The sequence below is a fragment of the Papilio machaon genome, chromosome Z (assembly GCF_912999745.1).
Source record: "Papilio machaon chromosome Z, ilPapMach1.1, whole genome shotgun sequence".
In the NCBI taxonomy this organism is placed as follows: domain Eukaryota; kingdom Metazoa; phylum Arthropoda; class Insecta; order Lepidoptera; family Papilionidae; genus Papilio; species Papilio machaon.
In genome coordinates, this window is record NC_060016.1 from 6,044,953 (window position 1) to 6,069,631 (window position 24,679).

At 32.7% G+C, this 24,679-nt stretch overlaps 3 protein-coding genes across 6 annotated transcripts; 2 read left to right on the top strand and 1 right to left on the bottom strand.

Annotated features, from left to right (window-relative positions):
* The first annotated feature begins 30 nt into the window (after window positions 1–30).
* On the top strand, window positions 31–1,646 carry LOC106717195 (enkurin). The gene is made up of 4 exons (XM_014510931.2): window positions 31–253; window positions 446–733; window positions 883–1,099; window positions 1,445–1,646. The coding sequence occupies exons 1-4, from the start codon at window positions 168–170 to the stop codon at window positions 1,613–1,615; spliced, it is 762 nt and encodes a 253-aa protein (XP_014366417.2). The 5' UTR covers window positions 31–167; the 3' UTR covers window positions 1,616–1,646.
* Window positions 1,647–4,278: 2,632 nt separating this feature from the next.
* LOC106717087 lies at window positions 4,279–10,817 on the bottom strand. Of its 3 annotated transcripts, XM_045686050.1 has the most exons (11): window positions 10,670–10,817; window positions 10,290–10,409; window positions 9,989–10,206; window positions 9,240–9,445; window positions 8,779–8,884; window positions 8,403–8,617; window positions 8,057–8,255; window positions 6,086–6,172; window positions 4,969–5,082; window positions 4,661–4,849; window positions 4,279–4,439 (listed from the first exon to the last, which is right to left on the bottom strand). In XM_045686050.1, the coding sequence occupies exons 1-11, from the start codon at window positions 10,745–10,747 to the stop codon at window positions 4,430–4,432; spliced, it is 1,542 nt and encodes a 513-aa protein (XP_045542006.1). In that variant the 5' UTR covers window positions 10,748–10,817; the 3' UTR covers window positions 4,279–4,429. The 3 variants fall into 3 exon arrangements, with proteins under 3 accessions (XP_045542006.1, XP_045542008.1, XP_014366282.1); XM_045686052.1 differs by lacking the exon at window positions 6,086–6,172; XM_014510796.2 differs by lacking the exon at window positions 9,989–10,206 and having other exon boundaries at window positions 10,290–10,450.
* Window positions 10,818–12,487: 1,670 nt separating this feature from the next.
* On the top strand, window positions 12,488–18,497 carry LOC106717150 (deformed epidermal autoregulatory factor 1). 2 transcript variants are annotated; one of them, XM_014510877.2, is made up of 6 exons: window positions 12,488–13,341; window positions 13,655–13,906; window positions 16,364–16,423; window positions 17,440–17,672; window positions 17,842–18,035; window positions 18,379–18,497. In XM_014510877.2, exons 1-5 carry the CDS (start codon window positions 12,558–12,560, stop codon window positions 18,028–18,030), a joined length of 1,518 nt encoding a protein of 505 aa, XP_014366363.2. In that variant the 5' UTR covers window positions 12,488–12,557; the 3' UTR covers window positions 18,031–18,035; window positions 18,379–18,497. The 2 variants fall into 2 exon arrangements, with proteins under 2 accessions (XP_014366363.2, XP_014366364.2); XM_014510878.2 differs by lacking the exon at window positions 16,364–16,423 and having other exon boundaries at window positions 18,379–18,495.
* Window positions 18,498–24,679: the final 6,182 nt, after the last annotated feature.

A 24,679-nucleotide genomic window follows, 5' to 3' on the forward strand; every position in this document is an offset into this window, starting at 1 on the left:
GATGCCATCCATAGTAACCGAAAAACTTGATAAGACCAAATTCAATGTTTCCATAGTGACCAAAATAGTATTATTCTTGGTACCAAATAGAACTGTTTTATAATTCTGTATATTTAATCTCAATTTATTTCCTTTAATTTCGTCATATTTCTTTAAAGTAAAAATCAATGTCGTTAGTGGAAATTACGCATCATGACGAAGTTATATATAGAATACTCGATAAACCCCCACCAGAACCACCGAAGACACCTAGGTAAAACAATATATTTTAAAAATAAACAACAAGCGAAATAATACAGCAATATACAAATAAGTTAGTAAAAATAAATAAAGATTTTTTTAATAATTCCATTAAGCTCAGTGAATGGGTTGAAAATCTTCGAGCGACAGTTAGGTAAGTCTTGTTGATCGAAAGCCAAAATACTCGAAACACGTTCATTTTTAGGTATGAATCTAAACTGGAAAAAGAGCTCAAAGCAACTAAAATTCCACAAAGAAGACGTACTTTTGGCTATGCTGAGACACCTTTGAAGCCGCCGGAACAATTTCTAAAGAAAGGCGAAGGAATTGGTCAGCCGACTAAAAAATCGGACCACAAGTGCATTATGGGCAACCTACCAGCAGTGCCTAAATGTCCGCCTCCAGAAAAGGCTAAGGAGAAGCCTAAAGTCAATATTAAAGTACGGAACATAAAAGCAGTTTTAAAAGCAAAACCGAGACCAGTTGAACCAAGGTAAACAACTAGTTTTATGAGTTCAACAAAATAAAACCAATTAAATTATATGCACTGTGTCGCATCATCACACTAAAGTCTCTAATTGAAATGTGATATACCTATTTAAACATCATTATCACATTTTCTTAATATTATTTTATACTTAGGTTAGTGGATACGAGAGATGGTCATATAAAAAAGATTAAAGGTTCTGGTGAAGTTCCGGAGTACTGTCTCAGACCGGATTTCGGACAGATGCCCAAATACCTTGTAAAAAGAAATAGGAAGATTCAGAGGAGATTGGAAAAAATAAGATTAAATGAAGAAAACAAAGAAAGTCTCTGCAAACTCATCAACGAACAGGAGCGACAAAAACTTTTAGATGTAAGTTGAAAGTTGATGATTGATCATATCATCATCGTCTGCTTAAGGTCGTTCACTGCTGAAATAAGCCTCCTCCATCGGTTTTCATAATGCCCGTACCTGAGTCACCCTTATCCAACGCGCTTTCGCAAACTTGACCAAGGTGTTAGTCCATACCATAGGTAAAGTACTATGTTGATAACATCGCTTCTAATAAGGCAAGCGAAAACAAATCGTCGATCGAAATTATGCCACAAAGAAGCTATAAGATTACGATAGCTATGCTTCATCGTATATAAAAAATAGTTACCTGATACTTGTTTCTTTCTTCATTACAAATTATAGTAAACTGACGTCTTGTTTTAGGATCTGAAGCAAAATTGGCAATTAATGCAGAAAGCTTTCTTACAATTGCCGATGCTCACGGACACGATACCAAAAATTATAAGGAAAACTAAAATGGAACAAGAACTGCGACAATTGGAGAAGGATATCGCTCTAGTTGAATCAAATCCCTACATCTATATATATGAATGATTGCTGTGCAAATTATTTCTTTATTTGGTTATTGAATGAATATTTTTGCCTTTTTTCGCCTGGAATAATTATTTTTATTCATTAAATAATTGTTATAACCTTTTATATCATAAAAAAATAAGAAAAACACATTAAAAAAACAAAGGAGCATTTTCCTGCAAAAGACTTATAACTACGCACCTTTTATTTACGTCAGATGAATTATTTCCCACTGTTAGTTAAAATTATGGAATGAAAGAAAATACAAAATTACAATCCAACGTGTTTATTTCGATAAAAGACTTACAATTCTCGCAAAAATATGAAATTTGAAAGTACATCTACAATCTATACTTAAGTTTAAATGACTAGAAACCTACGGAATTCTATTTATTCGGAATTTTATTATGTTTTGAAATATTGCTTTTTTTTTGCAATTGACCTGAACATGGAAATTCCCTAAACATGAGCGGTTGCGAACAGCGGTAAGATATTTGTCACAGTTGATTGTGATGACTGAGGAGCTTTTAGCGTTAACAAAATACACCATAGAGCTTACCAGATATTACCAACCATACGTTTAGACAATTCCCTTGCTTTTTAGATACGATCTACAATTCTGCGGTAGAAAACTCAATCAATTTCGTTGTCCTTTGTTGCAAAAAAATGCACTGATGTTGTAATGATTTTTTATTTATTACTTAAAATCTCAGTTCTTGAATTAAAAATAGAAATCTTGAGAAAAACTGAACTACGAGCTAATCACTATGATATATTAGACAATGATATTTTGAGCAGAATCAACCTTAAACCTAACTGGCCATATTATCTAAATTCTTAGCTTTTTTAAATATAAGCCCCTAATACTAAGCCTAAGTCTGGTATAATAAACACCTAGATTGGCCATAATATAAAAACATACTAATGTACGGGGAATCTCTCAAATTTAGTCGAATCTGGATTCATTGCGCGGTCCCAAAGACCTCCATAAGCGAGAAATTCAGCTTTGAGAGAAACCTTGGTCAGCGAGAAAAACATCTGGTCTCTTGGACTATCGCTTATCCAGATTCGACTGTATTACTTAACAAATGGAGGCTAGAAAAAGATATTAAAAAATATATAATTACAATGTATTGCTTTTACTTCGCTTGACCCTTTGGACTTTTACACTTAAGTATGTAATACTCTAAGTTCTACAATGAGTTTTAGTATACATAAATAAAGCCGGCTACACACCTTGAGTTTTAATTGAAAAATCGGACTATTCAGTTAAAACTTACGTGTGACTGCAAAACTATACAGAAAATTGTACAGTTTAATTGACAGTTACAATGTTCTTTCTGTTCAGATAAAACTGTGCAATTAAAATAGACGGTGTGTAACCGGCTTAAGCATACAAAAATATGTCTGATTCTACACTTTGATAAAAATATTTTTCTCTAATTTTAATGGCAAGTTTGTATTACTTTTAAATGGAAAAGTTAATCTACTTTAAAGAGGAAGAATAATTTATCCTACTAATTGAATAACAATAAAAGACTATTCGGAAGAAAATCACTAATTATATTTAAACTAGCTGTCGCCTGCGAATCCGTCCGCGCTAACCTATATTCTATAACCATGCCAAATTTCATCCAAAGTCGTTGAGTCGTTCTTTAGATACCTTCAAACAAACATCCATCCATCCAAACATTCGCATTTATAATATTAGTAAGATGTAAAGAACATGTAAACATAAATTCAAATAGTAAGAAGTATGTAAATTTTTTATTATAATCTAATGCGTTCAAGTAGATATTATTATCAATCTTGTAATTTAAAAATGAATATTAATTGCGACCTACAATATTTATCATCGCGATGCATTAATATAAAGGCCTTATAATGAGGTATCGTGTAAATCTGTCATCAGTAAACTACTGAATTTACAAGAATGTTGCGATAACGTTGAATAAGATTAAAAAACAATAAAATTGGTTTGTATAAATCCAAATTTGTAGTTTATAAACTATAAAAATAAACAATAGAGTTAACACTAAATACAATAATAAATTATATCAAAAGGGTCTCAACTGGGGAACTACATTATTAACTAATATTTGGCACAAAATCATAACAGGGTGGGTTTCCATTGTCATAAAAGATTTATTGTTGTCTTTTTTTAAAGTGAAGGAAAAGGATGACTAGATGTTGTACAAAGTTTTCATCAATACGTATCTACGTCTATCATGTAAGAATAACTTACAAAATACCGCTATGTATTTAAAAACTTTATATCTATATTAGTTAAAAATTTTAATACTGAAAATTTAATAAACTATTACTAAAATGATCGTATTTATTACAGAAACACTGTAGTAATGCATATTTTTAATTGAATTTCCGTTTACGTAATTACATGAATTTCAATTCAAAATTGTTGTTATATTTATGTCATGTAAAATTAAGTTGTTACGTAAAACTTCATAAAAATAATTCTAATATAATAAAATAACTCCAAAATAAAATTCAATAGGAATAAATCTTTAACTTATAACATGTATATATCAGCTCATGTAAATGGAATGTATATAATTTATTGCCTAATAATTACACGAATTAAATGTTAAAACAAATTATATCATTACCAAATATTGGCTTCTGAAGGAAGACTTTATCAGATAATCTATTTATACTATTGTTGATTTTACCAATACTTTTTATGGGCATGTAATTTTATGACATTTTCGAAGAAAAAGTTAAAAAAGTATTAAAAAACAAAAACAAAATTTCACAAAAAGTTAACCAACATATTTTAACTTCTTTGTCTTCACAATCCGTATGGTGTTTGGTTATTTAAGTGGCGCTGAAAATAATATTATGTTAATATCAAATATAAACAAAAAACAAGATAATATTTCATTACAATATAAAAAGAGAGGTGTGCCAGGTCTGTTTTAAGTCAGATTTATTGATCTGTGCCACTTTATCAGACATACAAACGATATTTTTAACTGATTAATGCAACGGGCTTAATATATCGTGATTACATAAAAACAAGTCAGTGAAGCAAAGTATAAAACTTACATCTTAGCTGATTTTTTAGCTAGTTTTTGATAAATCGAACCAGTTGCAATACCGGCTGGACCCTTCGCGAGGTCGGCTGGCCCTCGAGCAAGTGAAAACTTTTTTTCGCATTTTTCTGGACCTTCGGGGTTAATTGTCCTGCCATTCCTTAGTTCCGGGTTCGGTCCATTCCACGTCATATAATCTTCCCTGTAACAATAGTCGCTGGTTACTTTAATTAAAACAACAATAGGTATCATAAATAATTTTATATTCACTTTAAGCTGTATTCAAAACATTACACATTTCATATTAGAAGAAATACTTACAGAAGTAGACTATCCTTCGGTCCTTGTCGTAGTGATGGGTTAGGACCATTACTAGCCATACGATATTGCGATTTGTATTTAGGCTCCACACTTGCATTTGTCTTTAATATTGGCCTAAAATATATACAGTAAAATAAATGAATTACCGAAATAAACGTGTTACTTAATTTGAAATCATTTAAAACTTCTGCTGAACCTAATGTTGTCTAAATAAATTCACTAAACAGAGCTATATTAGTTAACAGCTATGATATAATTAAATGCAGGTACTAAGTGCTGGTAAGGGGTCAAACGATAATCATTAACGATGCTAAAGAAACAATGATTATGATAATGACTATAATGATATCTATGCTGACCGTAACATCTAACACACGTCACTATATTTTGTATTAATTACTTTTTTTCAAACAGCTGTAAAAATGGAGTACTACTAACACCTAATCTATAACTTTGAGATGTAAATAATTAACAATTATCTAGTTCACCAAAGTATGTGGATTTATATTTACCGCTAACCGTCAAGGTGCTGCTGAAAATTTTATGTAACACAAAAAAAACAGTAAAGCTTCTTCAGCCACACAATAACTAGCACATTTGAAAACAAAACAGAACCATCAATCATTTAGAGAGTGGAAGATAACATTTTACACTTGACTATTACTTTAAGTTAAAAAGTCTAATTTGAAAGAAGTATTACTACTATTTAAGCAACATATGGATTAAAAACCATGCTAAACATAAGATTGAATGCACACTCAATCAAGTTTACTTATATGACTTCTAAATATTACTTATAATACTTAAATCAGTGTTTTCCTCATGTTTTGAAAACTACCATCACCACAAAAACGTGAAAAACTATACAATTCACATTAAGACTACAAAACCCCACAGAAAGCACAGGTAAACGTTCACAAGCTGTGTGTGTAACCAACACAAAAGGTGCATACGGTTAAATTCCGCTATTTTAAAGCTGTCGCAATAGTTTTGAATGATACAAGTAGATATTTATATCAAACATTGCTAAGACATTGCGTCACGATTTAGCAGAAGTATTGTCAGAGTCAAGAGGGAGAGAGGTAAAAAGGAAGTCACGTAAGCATGCAAGACGTACTTCAAATGCTCGGTCCATATCTTGATGCGGCGGGAGGCGGGCGCGGGGGGCGGCCGGCTCGGCGGCTGCTCCACACTGCCGCTCACACTGGCCGCACCCAGGGGATGAGTGAGGTGACAACGATACGGACACGATTGATGGCATTACGTAATATACTTTAACACGTTAATGTCACCACGACTTTTGTCGAATGATACAAGACAGCAGAGTCGGTGGCATTGAATGTGTTAATTAACAGAAAAATAGATATAGAAAACCGATCGTAGGTCTAACCTTTAAAATGCGCGAAAGTTGAATATGACAAGTCATTGTCTTGTACATTGCTATATTTTTTATGAAATAAGTTTTAACTATTTGATCACCAAAAAAAATCTAACCTTTAAAATTCTGAAAATATCGGTATTTAATGTTTAAAATTTATAGGAATAATTTAATTAATAATTTTTTATTAATAATTTAATCTTGTCTAAGAAGTAAATGTTAATAATTTTGCTCATCAATTCCGTCCGTTTATATATTTATGAAATGATAAACACATAAAGATTGATGGTCTATTATTTAACATGCAAGAACATACTATTGTTCATTACAAATTAAACCATCAATTTTCATGCATTTTAATAGTGTGAGAAGCTAAGAAGCTACTGGATGTTAGGTTTACAAAGTAAGCATCAGGAATTATGACCAGTAAATATATAATTATAATTTGAGCAATAATTTTTGATACTAAGAAAAAGAAATTATGATAATACAATTATAATAGGAAATTAGCAGAGGTGGCCACAGTTAGTCGAAAACTTATAAAAATTAACTTCGTTAATTCATTAAATAAAAAGTTAACTTCGTTAATTCATTAATTAAAAAGTTAACTTCGTTAATCGTTAAAACGTTATTTTCTCGAAAATTTTACGCAAGTTAAAGTTAATCGTTAAAAGTTAACCATACCAAAATTATACTGCTTTAGGAATCGACAGAAATAGGTAAAACAAGTGGTAAGAAGATCTTATGATTACATTTGATAACATGCACGAATTGCACACAATTTTGTAAAATGAATTTACAATTTCACACTTATTAATTTCACTATACATTATCTAATACATTAATTCGATCTTTTCACAGTTGATTATTTTTATTGCAAATGAACTTGGAGTCAGTTGGTGGCATTTGCATCTCAAGTATTAGACAAAGTGTAAAAGTATGAATGCATTAAAGTGTTTCCTAACCTTCTTTTGATTTTCTCCTGTTGTCCACGACTTTTTAGACGCTCTGATGCATCATACTTGCATGCGAACTTCACATATATCCATTATCAACTCTTTCGTTCACCATTCAACTCGCTGACAGTACCCGAACATAACTGAACTTACGAGCATAGCGTGGCGCATTATTTAAACAAAATTACACCACGTCTCCAAGTTTCTAATGTTACGATTAACGGAGTAAATTAACGGAAGTTGCGTTTAACGGAAGTTAGCAAAGTGTTAACACTTCATGAAGTTAACTTAAAAGTTAATCCGTTAAGCAAAATGTTAACTTCATTAATTAACGATTAACGGATTAACGAGCCCACCTTTGGAAATTAGTTACATTAGTTTTGACATATAAACTACAAATCTAAATCCATCGTGTGGAAGACATAATAAGCCATATATTTATATAAATATCATGAGAATGAGTTTGTTAAAAATAAACATTGAAAAATAAATACCATTGCCACTTTCGAAATCATGTTGATTGTTTTCATAAATCATTTAATACCAAAAGCTTTCGTTTTGATAAAATGATTACATTATATGATGAGATTGAATTATTAGAAGTTATCTTAATATCATACTTTCCATAAGCTGTGAAACTTTCTTTATTAAATTTACTCTGGTCCGGGAAGTTTTAATAATGTTTAATTAGGATTGTAAAATGTTTTGAAGTTATTAAGAAAAATAAAACTTGTATTTATAGTGAACTCCTTACCCTTTGTTAATCTCTTCAGGACCAGGCCGACATGTTTCTTTTATTTCAACATTCTTAGTAACTTTAGGTGCATCCTCTTCTTGAACCACAGCAGTTAATATTTGTTCAGCCCTTTCTTCGTTAAAGTCAACACTTTCCAGAGCTATCGATATAACCCTTTCTGCTACTGTGTTAAATTTCTTTTGCAGCTTTTGCTTTACTGAAAAAAAAATTTGATGGAAAGAAAATTTATTAAAAAACATGAAATGTTGTAATTAAATTAATTCATATTTTTCTTTTCTTATCTTAAATAATTAGACACAATATTGAATACATTTACTGATTTTGAGTAATATGTCGAACTTACATTGCATTTTTTCTTCCGATGTTTTCATTATAGTTACAACTTTCTTTACAGGTTTTGGTGTTTCTTTGTCTTTTTTCTTCTGTATAGAAGTGTCTTTTTTAGTAAATCCCATACTAATGAGTTCCTCGCTTGCCTTTTGCACATTATCATCTTTATTTGCTAATATATCCAGAATTAATGTCTCTTCTGCTTTTGGAAAAATACTTTTAAGATACCTGTGAATAATAATTATTTCATTTACAACTTTAAAAAGGGATTAAAATATTAATACATGTTTGTATATTAATAAATTTCATCTAAGGATCATAGCTTTTATTATAGTCATGAGAGCCTATCAGCTCGTGACACGAGACTATCTTGATATGTGGATACATACTTCAATTTCATCTTTGGTGATTGATGTTTTGTTTGGCCATCAACTGCCTTTGCCATGCCGTAATAGCTTGATGCCCCTGAAGCCGGTCTAAGTAGCAAGGGAGAGCCTGAAATGTAAACAAAACCAGATAATAATTTACAAAGTACCAACGTCTTAGAAATTGCAATAAGTAAATAAGTACTAATTTTAATAAAATTAAGCTAAATTTATAGATAGAAATTGATCAGTAGTAGTAATGGCAGTTCAAGAAGTTCAGTGCCATCCAGTTGAATTAAACATGTTTATTAATCTAGACAGCCTACCCTTCTCCCAATGGAGGGTCGGCACAGTATGCACTCTGCCATACATATCTATGAGCCTTCATATAATAATTCACTCCCTTCTTAAACATATTCTCTTTTACACAATCCATCCATACTTTCTTTGGTCTATGTATTGTACTAAAAATCTATGATGTTCACCTTGTGGTGTTCCAGTGAGAGGTGTTAAATGACTAGACCCATGCATAGAGGATCCTCCTCTTGCAAGTTGCATTGCAGAGTAAACACCAACAGCACCTTTCTGCAGACGTGCCATTGAAGGTGACATGCTTAGAGGGCCAGGTGTTGTTATAGGATGCTTCTCAACTTGCAATGCACTTATAACTACTGCTTCCCGGTTGTAGTATCTGAACAATTAAGATACATGAAAGCGGTAACAGTTTTCAGATGCCAGCAACTTCTGTTGCAGTAACAGACAGGTTCAACAAATGGAAGTCATTCCATGTTCATCTGATGAGGCCTGCTATGGTGCTTTTTCACACCCTTCTCTTATGAATATAATGAGGAGACGCATAGAAAGGATCTTTAGTGTCCCCTCCCCTTTTTAAGTTTAAAGGTAGACAATGCACCTTCAATTGTGAAGTTCTATGGGCATGTTTGCTTTGATATTTAAATGAATTAATATGAAAAAGGTGCACACTTTTACTCCAAAATATTTGGATATCTATGTTTGTTTACAGATTAGGTTTGATAGTTATATTATGAAAATAGACTCAAACCCTTGCTAACCTAAACTGTAGACAAATAGGCATTTTCATAAATTGGAAATTACTATTATTCTAATTTAATTTTAAAAGGAGCAATATTATTACAATAAATTATTTCACTATCTTATCAATGGTTATATTTTTTTAATGTGAAAAAAAAAGAAAAGGGAAAATTAATCTTACTTTTTCAGTAAAATTTTTATGTGTGTCTCACTGACAGTTGGAAACATGGCACTTATTTTGGCAACCAGAGCATCGGTGTCTGATGTAATAGTAAGAGAATCTTGGAATTTGTCATTCAGGTGAGAGACATTGCCTGGAAGGGGACTGCCACGAGGTGTAAGGCATAGTGCCCGGCCAAGTATAGGGCTCTCAGTTGGTGTAATAAGTACTTTGCAATCCTGAAAACATATTTAAATTCATTGGATAATTAGACTTAATCAATATTGTCCTTCAAAAAGTTAAAGGTAATCATTGAACTTACACGATGAGGTTTAAGTCCTTTTGGGTGGAACATCTTCGGACTGGTCTGTGCTGTAAAAGCATGTTGTAGGCGAATAGGAGAGGGATAAGGATGAACATGATATGGAGAGCCATGTGTTGACTGTATATCCCAATGGTACAGACATGTAGAAACAAACCAAACTGTAAACAAGTAATAGTCTTTCATTGATTTTTATGACACAGTATGTTCTGCTTTCTTTTTGTTATAAAATCTTCCATGATTAACTGGAGACCATAGCGAACCTTACAATGAAACCTCATTAAGCAACATAAATTAATTGTCTTCTATCATATATCTTGTAACGTTTCCACTACATCTATTTAAGAATCATTTTCCAAAACTAACTAAACCAAGCTTACCTGAGGATGTATACAATCTAACGTAATATGATGAGCACCATTCTGAATAGATTTGTATTTAGAACGTATTTCTTCCATAGTAAATCAATAATTATATCACTGACCAATACTAATTACAACAAAGAATAAAAATTACAAACAAAGTAAATGTCAATACTTCGCAACAACTTCGCAATTCGCAACTTCAAACTGACAAGCTTTTTTTTCGTGGGAAACAAAGACGTTCATCAACTGCGCAAGTCAATCTTTATGAAAGATCAATATTAATGCATAAATGTAGTCTAGTAGAAAAACAATGTGGTACTAAACACTTCAAACTTATTAAAAAAAAAAATCTCTGGTTAAAATAATATCATAGTTTAAGATTTCAATTTCAAAATCAAAATTTGGATATTGGCAAGGAAATATAGTTATACTGATACCAAGCAAAAATCTAATGTAATAATATACATAATATTAATAATCAGGGCGAGTGAAGAGAACCCGATACTATCCCAAATTGTTTAGCTTTATTGTACTGTTTATTAAAAAGAATACGCTTTCAGATTTGGGCACAGTAATTTCAATGTATATCTAAATGTTTTATAGTAGAAAAAATCTTATTGTATACTAAAAAATAAAAGATTTTGTTTCATTAGAATTTTAATATTTTTCTAAAACCTTTTGTTACAAAGTTAAAAAACTGAGAAGATACGCATAGGCCGAGTAAAATATCTGTTCCGGTGGGCAAAAGCCAAAATAAATTATAACAGCACACTAGCGCCCCATAATCAACGTGAAAAAAAACGTCACAAAGTCCTTTCCTGCTAGAAAAGTTCATTTACACATAAGCCGGAATTTCATGAAGTCAGTAGCGGCATAGGGCTTTCAGTATTCCCATACGTTTGTCTAACTGAAGCGAATGCCGAACGTACGGCTTATGTATAAATTAACCCTGTCATTTTTCTTTCATGTCATTTTCTATGTCTAACTATGTTTAATACATATTCTGACCGAATCAAAAGCAATAGCAGCACCTCTCTCACCTTCAGATATTCTTTTTTCATCATCATCAGCCCTCTACTCGTCCTCACTGACGGGATCGGAACCTTTTCAAAGTCAGGGGTGGTATTGCTGTTTGACTATATAATATCCCATGTGAATAATCTACACTACATTAAAAGATATATTTTTTTTATTTACAAATTATGGCAACGTATAATACTCGGGAGCCCTCTAAAAGCTCCGCTTTTGCTACATTGAATTCTCACTGTTGATGTTGCATGGCAGGGACGTGAGACAAATAAAGAATAAAGAAGAAATTAAAATAAGATTGCGGTTGCTGACTTTGTGTGTTGTTATTTGATTTTTTCTATAAGATGTTTTTTAAAGTTTTTTGTTTGTTAGTTTTAAAGTATTTCCTTAAATTTTCCATGTATCACTTGCATATATAACTGAATCAATTTAAAACTCAGCACCGCGATCAACCGCTTCCATTAGCGCCAAAATGGCGAAAATCAAATAAGCACAATACAAAACGCCTTGTAGCCTAGTCATATGTGTCGAAGTTCAGTGATAATAATTACGTCTATAAGTCTATGGATATAACTATAACTTGATCGCATTTTAAATATACTCTATGTTCTAATTTTATATTGCTTACGATATTTAGAAAAAAATAAATTAAAATAATACAATAAAAATATTTAAACATCACAATTTTTTTTTGGTATAATTATATAGAAAGATATGTAATGTTAAAATTTTTCTACTTATATTTCAATTAAGACTGCATTTGTTTTTAAATGTGCTATTCGAATTTTCCGCCATTACGTACTTCAATGTTTTCATATCATTTTCTTCATTGTGTCGTACAAAGCCAGTGGGAATTTTTGTGTGATTTTTGTTCATGTCAGTGTCCAAAATACGATCCCTACGAGAGGGGGTTTTTCACGAAAGCCGGAAGAAAGCAATGGCACAGAATAGGACTTCGGACAACGTCGTTATGCCGGACATTACCGAAGTATCCGAAGACGATCCTCTGGCGACGGACACCGAGCGCGAATCCGATCGTACTGATGGCGGTACTGTTTTGGCAAGTGAAATTAAAACTGCTCGCCTTTCTAGTGATTCAAATGGTGTGATTACTGTGCCAGTTTCTTTGCCAGTCGGTACACTTATAACAGGAACGACATTTAACGTAATTACGTCCGATCAGCTGCCTCATTTCAAGCCTATGATATGTGTGGACAACGGTTTCATTTCTGGCGGTCCTGTCAGCGAAGATATAAAAGCGACACATATTGTCATACAAAATTCGCCACCGCCGCCGAGTCGGGAGCAATCGAACGAGGACGCTAGTTCTAGTTCTACACCACCATCGCGAGCAGCTAATACTCGTACATGGACGGAAACAGCGTTGATGCCAGTTCTACCAGTGCGCTGCAAAAATACATCAGCTGAGCTACACAAACATAGGTTTGGATCTGGAGGTCGCGGACGATGTATCAAATATGGTATGAAGTGGCTAACGCCAAGTGAATTCGAAGCAATGTGTGGCCGCGCGTCTAGTAAAGATTGGAAGAGGTCAATAAGGTTTGGTGGAAGGAGTATACAAGCTTTAATTGACGAAGGTATTTTGGCACCTCATGCAACAAGTTGCACCTGTGGAGCCTGCTGTGATGACCAATCAGGTACTAATTAATTTCAACTTGCTTCTTACTTAGTTATTATACTAGATTACTTTTGTATCCATCTCTCGCAAAACCTAAATATTTTGAATGAAATGGTTTTACAACAATAAGTAACAATATTTTTTGTTGTGTCATTAATATAATAGTATCAAAATGTTTTATTTTTTAACTGATCACATTAGAGAAATTGTAAATATCTTCAATTTAAAATTGTTTCTTGAGTCAAAGGCAATGCAAAATTAGTTAAAAGTATGTAAATTTTCATATGAGTTCCCATTACAACAATAATAAAAATTATTTTTACCTATTCCAGCAATGGGACCCGTACGCCTTTTTACTCCATATAAAAGAAAAAGGAGAAATCAAGAACAGGAAGAGAAGAAAAAACCAAAGCGTGAAAGTGTTCTTGCAGAGAGTGATGTAGACAGTATCCACCAGACAAGCAATAACAGTCACTCTAAAGAAGCATGGCAGACTATTACAGATGGCTTGGAATCTAGTAATGAATACCATATTATGGAAAATCCTGAAACAAAACCTGATCCAACATTAAATAGCGAAAAGAGTAAGTATTTATAATTTTGTAATATTTTTGTTTACTAGTTTTATTATAGTAATATATACGTTATTGACTAACAGTGGCAATAAAGACAATTTTATTCAATAGGGAATTTCAATTGGCCCAATTGATTGATTGACCAATTGGCCTAATAAGAAACACCCATTCATAGTGTTTAAATACTCCTTTAAAATAATCCAGGAATTAACAGGAATATGATTAGACAATTTAATGGCCTGTCTATCCCAAAGTTGGTATTACAAACTAAGCTGAGCCTTGATTAAATGTGACACATGTATATGTATAGATAGATATATGTATAGGTACATATATAGATAGTGTATGTAGTGATTTCATAAAGCATAATGTGTTACAGAACTAACTTCAATGTAATTTTCCTATAAAAAATGCAGGGCGAAAGAATATACAAAATAAAAAAATGCACATATTAATTGTTTGAATAAGCTATTTCATCTGTACAAAAATATAACATCTATATATATAAAAGAAAGTTGTGTTAGTTACACCATTTATAACTCGAGAATGGCTGAATCGATTTGACTGAAAATTGGTGGGCAGGTAGCTTAGAACCAGGAAACGGACATAGGATAATTTTTACCCCATTTCTATTTTTTTATTCCGCGCGGACGGAGTCGCGGGTAAAAGCTAGTTTAAAATAAAAGAATATCAATGTGAAAATGAAATAAAAAAAAACAAATTAATTTGAATGAAAAATGTTTTATAATTTGATTTTCATTTAAATCATTGTCTTTGCATCTATAGTCTATACTTAATTTTGGAATACATACAAAATACATATTAGCTGTGCCTGTACCTGTATCTGTGCTGAGAGGTGCAATTCTGTTTGTATTCTTGTGGAGTGTTTAGTGGTAAAGTCCGTAAGTAGCAAGGTATATCACTGTTGTACAATCTTGATATTAATTGTTGCCATTGAGCATTGCTTAACATAATAGACAAAGCATTGAGCTTAGCGTGAATGTGCTATATAAAGAAGTGTTGCATTCAATTTTTCTTACTTATTGTGTATGCCTAGCTAGGCGAATAGCTTTTCAGTCATCTGCGTAATGACCCAGCTTCGCGAAGATATTTTTGAAAATGGTATGATTTCATAGATACATCTCATAGTCTGGAATTTCTACAATAACAGGAAGTTATATGGAATCATCTATGGAAAACAATGCTGCATAGTTGCAGCAGAGAATCTATAAATATTATGTTACTTTAACATTGCACTTAATTGTTAGATTGTGTTATGTTACCTAGAGGTGTAAATCCCTGGTTATATTACCTGTAAACTAACAATACCTACTGCTTATGGCAGTAGATACAGTCAAAATCTGTTATAACGACATCGAAGGGACTACTCATATTGAGTCGTAAAAACCGATAGTTGTAACAACCGGTGACAGGTATTAATAGGAAAGATATGTATATAACATTCAGCCAGGACCTTTGATTTTGGTCAATTTAACCGGTATGTTGTTCTAAACGATGTCGCCATAAACGGTTTTGACTGTATTTACGGTTAAATAAAATGTTGTTTTATTTATATTTACCTTGCTAAAGGATAACTGATCACTTTGCCTTTTATTTATTCCTTATTTCTATCTACATATATGTGTCATATATATTGTGCGATTGCATTACATAATATAAAATTTTGAAATGTTTAGTTTCAAAACATGTTGTTTAACAAGCGTCAAACATGTGTCAATATTTTTTTTGTGTCCATTTGCACTGAGGCTAAATATTATGTTATCGCAATGCAAATGTACTTGTATACACCAGTTTAAACTGGTGGTGCGCAAATGCCAAGCCATTTCTTAAATAGCAATTAAATATGTATTGAATAACCAGTTCATTGTTATGAATGCTAGCCTGTGTGACATATTAATGCGCAAGAAATAATTTTGTGTAAACACTTTATTGTTACGTAGTTCTAGGGTACTTTAAAAAAATGTATAAAACCAACGATTTTCAACTTTTACACAAAACTAATCAAAACAGTGTTTTATTGGTGAATAAACAGCTTTTAAACTTGATTTGTGATGTCGAATTTTAAAATATTAAAAGTTGTATCACAACAAAAATGTTGAAAATCACTTAATTCAAGTTTTACTCTCCAGTTGATATAATAGCTTATCCATCAACCTTACTTAAGATTTCTCCTACTCCAATTTACTTCTTCGCCAAAAGTATAGACTATAGATGCCGACGACATTAAAATCATTAAGCGGTTTTTAGTTTAAAAAATGCCTTAATGTGGTTATACTTATCTTCTAGTTGAAGAAGCACGACTGTACAGAAGCAAGTTTGACGTAAATTAAATTTACCTTACGTGTAATGAATTGCTTGAATCAGATATAATAAATGTAGTAGAAGTTAAGTCAATTAATTAATTTTTCGTCATACATAATCAATACGTTTTTTGTTTGCTGGCAGATTTACCTGCAAGAAATGACATGCTTCGCGATCAAGCGGCTAGCCAAACGTTACAAGCAGGTTCGCGAAAAATTAAAAATAAGAGCTACAATGGAAAACCAGAAGATTATAATATTATATCTGGTTAATATTTATAATTGTCTCTCTTACTAGGCGGTAATTTTTTTGACGCTCTAAATGTTTTCTGGTTAATTTATTTGCTACGTTATTTTATTTTTACCGTCGACGAGTTATTAAAATGATTGTAGAAAGTCATGATAAGTTGCTTGCTTCTGAGAAGAATTTCAATGTTCATTTTATATTTGTTTTTGTTGATGCCGCTGTACCACTTTATGTTTGCGATAAAATAGACTGATTTATTACACTTTTTTTTGACGCTGGCAATCAAATAGCGGATGCTAGTTTCTTTTAAATAGCACCTTACTATAATTAGTATTTCATTTATACTTATTTTAAAATCAAATGCAACAATTCTCGATGGTCAGTCTGTTATCACAGATTTTTATACATGCCCAAACTTTGCTTTCCTTATAGGAAAGACTAATTATTATTATCCAATGTGGTTTGCTCAATATTCGTTACCTTAAACATATAAATATAATTCTTATCATTTGTTTACATCGAAAATTCATCGTAACTAAAATAAGTCTGTTCGTAACAGACATACAAGTAAAAACTATAGAAATTGTATCGTCTTCAACACAATTATTCCAATATCAAACGAAATTGTTGCATTTTAATTGTAATATATCGATGGCTCCTACGAATAAGGGTTTCTGTGCAAATTGATAACTTTTCATGAGAGGCTCTCAAAGTTTCAACCATACAGGAAAACAGGCAGCATAGGCCCTTTAACTTTAGCAAAAAAAAAAAAAACATTTACACATGTCAATGTGTATTTTGTTTAGCGCACGTTGTTAACTAAACTAAGAGCTAACTTTTAACACAAAAAAGCAAAAATCAACAGTTTATTATTTTGCCCCTTATATGTAGAACCCATTGTTATGTGTACTAAATTAATTTCTTTGTAGTTAAACTTTTTCAATTGTTTCAAAAAATATTTTTTACACCTTCAGGTTTGCCAGATTTAAGTACAGTTCTTAAACGTTTAGAAGACATTGGTCAGTCACTAGTCAGGGTTGCAAGTGAATTAAAACAATGTGTAGAAGATGTTAGAATTATTAGTACTAGACAATTGGAGAGAATGGAACAAGAGAGGACATCAGCAATTTTGGGTACTGGAGTAGAAACTGAGGTTGACGTTGAACAGGTGACTCTCCATAATGTTGAAGACACTGTATCTAAAAAGGTAAGTTGTATAATGTTTCGAAAAGTTATGATTCACTTTCCGTTTAGTTATTTCTCAGTTTCAAAGCAAAGAGTATATTAGACTTGTTGCACGACAGATTATGTTTTACAGTATTAAAGGCAGTATTATACTTTGAGTTGATTGAGTTTTTAAATTTGTGCGTTTACAGTGCGCGAATTGTAACCGTGAAGCATCAGCAGAGTGTTCATTGTGTAGGCGTACGCCTTACTGTTCGACTTATTGTCAGAAGAAGGATTGGTCTTCACATCAAATTGAGTGTCTTCGATCAGTGCCTATACACACTGACAGTACTCAACATCAATCAATTATGTTTATTGTTGAAAGTCAGCATCAATAGCAGAGGTTCGTATTATACATTGCTATTTACATATATTTTTTCACTAAGGCCGAGCACGCACGATGCTGTTTTAACCCCAGCCGGATGCGTAACTTGGGGACAACTGGTGTGAGCTGGTGGCGGAGCGAGTATAGTTGATTGTCAATTGGCACCAGTCTCCCGGCAATCGACAGACGAAGTTTGCTGCAGGTATTCGGTGCTGAGGACCGGATAATGCTGACTTTTGGAAATAAACAACCGTGCGGCAGTCACATCCGGACACGGCTAGTAACCGGACCGTCTATGCTTAGTCTAAGCCATATGAATTTAGAATTATTATAATTATAAACGAATTATTATCAATTTCAGACTGTCCTGAACCTAAAGCAGCAGTTACCCAAAGGAATAATTTAGTATGCTAGACCAAAGTGTAATATAATGTTCCCTAAAGTTAATTTTGTTGTCATAGTATTAGATTTAATTTTATATTCCAATTATTGGGACCTAGTAGTTATTTTTTTATAAAGTTTTAATGAAATGTATTTATATAATAATTATGAATATTATTATTTTTTTTTAATTTTGCTCAAGTGTGCTGTTATTAGAAATATAGTTCAATTGTATTTGCTTTGTAATGTTTTGCAAATTGTTTGTTCTTCATATTTAGGCTTCCATTGTAAAAGTTTGAGTGTAAAATATGTATAGTGTGGGTATAAGATAATCTAAAACTATTAATATAATTTATTTTTAATAATTGACTTTATGTGTACATGTTACTGTTATATTATAAAATTAGTGACTTATCATAATATCTTGACAAAACTATAGGTCAATTTGATTATAGCTATTAATAAATAATCACAATTACCTAGAATTTTAGATATAACTATCAGCATCGCCTGTTATTCAGGTATAAAAATATGTATTATGTTTTCCTTTTTAACTACAACACACAGTATCCGACACATGTTACCTATTTTTTGTTCAAAATTGTACTTTTTTAAATTAATAACTATTATATATTATATTTATATGGTGTAATGTCTAGATATTAAGATAAATATCCCGTTATTCTTTTTGACTGTAACATGTACCAATATAGAAAAAAATACATATTTAATTTGTAAAGTTCATTTTGAATTGATCATTAAAATAAGAATAATTAAAAAGCTTAGCTAAATACTAGGAAAAACATATGTGATTGGAATTCATTAAAAATTGTAACATGATACTGTGAATTAAGCAATAGACTTGTGTGTATTTTAAGTTAACTTTAAGATTGTTAGTATTCCAAATGAATTGGTGCCTTTAAACGTATTGTGCAGTATTAACATAGGTTTTTATATTTAACTTTGGATGTGACCAAATGTTTAATACAAATATAATTAGCTATTTGTTTACATTCCATTAATGTGTTAGTTATATTAAAATTGTTACAGTAATCGGCCTGAAATGTATCCAAATATTTTTAGTGATTATTATATGTTTATGAAAACGCATCTTAGGCTCTTCCAAGAAATAAAAAAGGTGGAAGAATGTGGTAAAAATACCACCCTTCTGGTGTTGTAATGTTAACCCAACGGTCGGTTTCCATTGTCGACACATGTCCAAGAACATATTTGTTATCACTGTTTCTTTAAATACAATGTGAGAGATAGCAATATGTTTCTGTAACAAGTGTTACGATTTCAGATATATTAAGTAAGAAAACCAATTGAAGCCATTGTTGCACAAGTTAGGACCTTCGTACACAAGGTAACTTAAATCGTCGACACTAATATTGTATGGTTGCGTCGCGTCGTGGTAATCGCGTTGCGTGCGGTCCGTATACACAATGTTAAATCGTCGACGCCAGTCGTCTATTCGGTCAGTATATGCGTAGCGACTACATGTCAACTGTACGTATAGATTTGCTCCGCCATTTTGAAAATTGCAGCGACTATTGTGACGATTCTGAGAAACAGGTTGCGAACTATTTTTTTTTGCGATAATAGAAATGTCTTTGAAGCGCGCCGAGTACTAACCTCTATGACATTGTATAGTGTTAGTTGCTTAACGACTAAAATCGCCAGGTTTCTAAAATGAACGTTGCCTTGTGTACGAAAGACCTTAGAAAATGTAACTGATTATTAATCAGTAAGATTTTATAATCTACCTTTACAGGGCCAAGATATTTCTTTAATTCATTATTTAAAACTAAAAATTTTGATTTACAAATTTTCAATTGAAAAAAATCGCTTTATCTTATAAGTTCCACTAAACGAACTATTTATTATTATTAGTTCATGTTTTAACGATATGACTATTGACACTTGAAATTGTAAATTACACCAAGTGAAGGTCATCCATCATCCAAAATCTCATGGTTTTGAACTGTTAATGTCAAAATCATTATCTTACAACGGCGCTTTATAAAAACATGTGATAAGTGCTATTTTAAATTTTTTAACTAGCTTTACAATTTATCTTTAGAGCGGTTAGATCAGTGTTCATTATAAAACTGGTTACGCAATGTACTATGATTAATTGCACAAAACCTGCGTTCCTTTTTATATTTGTAGAAGGTACACGTTAGGCGTTAGATTTGAAACGTAAAAGTTCAAACAAGAAGTTCTTTCTTAACTTATGCAAATCATCCTAATTTATCTCGATGAAAATTGGCGTAAATGTAGAACATAGTGTGGAAGAACACATATGCTTCTTACTAAGCTTTTTTTTAATTCCGCGCGGTCCAAGTCGATTAAATGCTAGCTACATGAAATTGAGAGTGTTGCACACATTGATTTGGACTTAATAATCTAACGTTTAACGTGTACTCTCTTTTCCTACTGTAACTATGGTAAAATGTGTGACTTGTACAACAATTGTAATTATCGCGAGGATAGATTTATGAATACGATGAAATCAAATTTAACATTCCAAGTGAATTGCGAATTGTTATGTTAGGTCAATATTAATTTAAGTCGAAGTAAAATTTGCAAAAATATTGTTCATTAAAAAGTATAAACGCACAAGGCTTAGTTTTAAACAAAAGGCCTTTAGAAGTACAAATCTAGCGCCTAATGTAATCATATCAATACTTTTCACAGCCGAAACATCTGTAATCAAACATATCGTTGTAACTTTCGTTAATAAAAAAAGATATGTTTTTGTACTGGTGTTTCGACAATTGAAACTCACGGATCCAAAACAGCTTGTACACATTTGATAACTTTATTTGTTAATTTACATTGGATGCTGAATTTTGATACGATAGATAAAATTTACCTTTTTTATCCGCTTTATAAATAACACATAGTAAAAAGTGGTTATTGACCTATTACGGTAAGAGTTCTTTAAGCCATTTTGTACGATTTACATAGGAAAAAATATTGTAGTTTGGTTCTTACATTAATCATTATATCAGAGGTAAGATTGTATGACGGTTTTTTGTCCGCTTGGTTTGTAGAATGTAGGTTGATGGTAGATAAAAAAATGCCTTAAATATAAAAAAAATCATGCCTTTTATAATTAACACTGCCAAAAACAGTAAAACATTTTTCATAATGCCTATCATTTGGTAATATTAAAACATGCCCTAGTTTTAATGACGCATATCTCTTAAAATAGATTCACATACCTAGTTCTCATTGTAAGTACAAGTATAAAAATATTCCAACTTTATGACAGTTCGTAGTTAACTGTAAACTCACTGATGAGTATCAGACAAGCGCGGTGTCGGTTGAGGAAAGTATGCGCAGGAGTGTGTAAAGCCCCCGCACACCTTTACGTCCCACCGATGCATTAAATTGTGTTCTGCGTCGCTGCGTAAAAAGCTTCTTATGCATAAGGGTCCGTTCACACAAACCAGGGCGCAGACGAGAGTAGATTTTATCAAGATCAAGCGTAATCTATTTAGTGTGAAACACTAAGAGGAGCCGACCGGCTGCCCTTGATGACGCGTTAGTCTGCACCTGCGCAATCAACCTGGTCCGTTTGCGTGCTCTTTCATGCCTCTCACAGCCAATTTGATTCGACTGCATACTCTCGCACGTGCCGAAACGAATCGGCTTTAAACAGTGCTCTTCTAGCCGGTTTATGTGAAACGAGCTGACCAGGCTCCAAGAGTATAATATGCGCCGGTCTGTGTGAAATAACAGCGCCATCTAATGCCCTCCGCCCCGGTCTGTGGTACGAACCCTTAAACGCTTCTTACTTGAATTGAAAGCAATGGAATATAACACCAAAAAATTATATTATATTATATTACATATTATTTTGTAATTGCAATTACAATGTTTTATTGATAATTCGTGAACATTATATAATTCACAAAACTTATATTTTTTATTGTGTATAACATGTATAAGGATATTAATATATTATTAAGTAATACTTAAGTATATAATATTTGTATTAATAATATTATAGTGTTAAAACAATTAGTTAAATTAATTATTATGTATCAGATCTGTGTAAACTAAATATGATTTTTGTATTATAATTATGTCTTTAAATACTTAATATTTCACCAAAATCAACAAGGGACTCGGAAATCCCTAAAAGTTCAGTCACAGTCGCATTCCACTTCTTTTTATTATGTTCCATATACTCGTTCTTTGTGTACAAAATATATGTTTATTTGATTAGTAGGAATGTTCCTTAGTACCCTAGTTAAAAAACCCTGTGTAGTCGTTCCAGCACGCAGTCAGTATCGTACTGGGTACTCGGGCATATGTATTTGGTTAATTTGTCATATGTGATGTGATCCGTTTCCGTCATACAACGTGGAATCGTGAAACTTATCAGTGTGAGCTTGCGTAAACATCACGGACGCATTGCAGTTGAAATTATAGTTTTGCTAAGTTGGCTCTATTCTTTGGTATTGAGTTGATATCAATTTATATCCAAATAAGCCTTTATATTTTCACTCCCTTCATTTCAAATTTGACTTTTTTTATTGGACTTGATCTTCATTTATATTATTTTTAAAAGCATTTTATATAATGCCGAGTTGATAAGTACATCTTATTGAATATGGTAATGAGTAGGAAAGAAAGGTCTTCGTTGAGGACTTGATCCGATTCTTCTCCCTCGAGAACATGATTATGGGCGTTGGAGATTGGTTCGGGTATATCTCCCTTGACGAACTTTTATCGCTTTTTTGTGGTTATAGTTTGAGCGATCATCAACACTAACTTGTCTTTGACCTCGGACTTCTTGCGTATAAAGTACACCGTACAGTAGCCAGTAAAGTCGTCTTTAAACAAAACGTAATACTGATAAACCAGCTAGGTTGAAACGGTCCACAAACGATTTCTCCGGGTGTGTACGATTTCTCCGGGCGCGGTAGCTCAGGTTCTTGTACCGAATTTAAGTCAGGCGTTGCATTCAGTTTTCCTGGATGAAAAAGTGCTATTCGGGACTCAGTCGTGAAGTGCGAGTACGGAGAAGAGGTTCTAGCTTATGGCCGGAACCTACCGTCTTGCAGTCGATTTGTTTCCCATTAACATATCCTCTGAGCCTTACTGTTCCTTTGCCTTTGGCACGGACTACATTACCAGCGGCCGCTGTAACAGTGTAGTTCTCATTAAAATGTTCGTAGGTTCAGAAAATGTCAGCTCTATTGGTGACGTGACTTGTTGCGCCATTATCGATGTACCAGTTCTCGTTGTCCCGTGAAACTGTGAAGATTTCGTTATCTTCTAAAGACACGAGTAACAAGTTAGCGGTCTTTGAAGTAGAAGGCTTTTGCTATCTGGGTCGGATTTGGGCTCTTAGGAGGTTTACTGTCACGTATCCATTTATTACAGTTGCGTACTCTGTGACCAACACCTAAGCAGTAGTTGCATTTAAGCTTCTTTTCCGTATTCGAAACCAGGCCTTCCGATTGATGCGAGGGTGAGTTGTTACGTTTTAGTGCCCTTTCAAATGCGCAGAGATGACTGGTTAGGTTTTCTATGGTACGGTTGGATTTGGGCAGGAGGAGACAACTACTTCTGAAGCTGAGTATGAGTCGTCAATCGTGTCCAGTATTTTACAAGCTAGTAGAAGTTCGGGTAGCTCTTGGTTGCCGTCATTCTTGAATTCTTGATTCACGAACTACCAGACATATTTTTTACATTGTCACTCCATCTATGTTTACGTTTATTTGTTAAGGAGTTTTTATATCTATCAACTCCAACATATTTTTTCTAAATATCACGTATTGTTTGAACGCTAAAGTGAGATTTTGAAGAGAAAAAAAAAGTTGATTCGTTCTAGTACTTTATATCTTTAAAAGATGTCCTTCCTTCAAAAGATGGGGAAAGGCAGGGTTATATGAGACTTGACCAACTACAACACCCTCGGTGGCTATTCTCAAGTGCATGTGGTGAGAGTTCCGGGATCTCCAAAGGAACGCACCGGGACTCTGCACAGGACCTCTGCACGACCCAAGGGAGCGTGACCACTTCCGGAATCTCCACCTCAAAAGCAATCGTCTGGTATCCTCGAGCAATTCTGTTGTCCTCCCGACACGAGGACTTAGTCGATATCACCCGTAAAATCTAAACGTAGGCGTTTGTGCCATGGTGTTAATAATGTCCCGTCTATTAATAAATGTATTTTTAATTGTCATTGATATCAAAAACAATGGAACAGGTCAGAAAAAAAATTATCAAATGTGAAAAGTCTTAAGAACTGTTTGTTT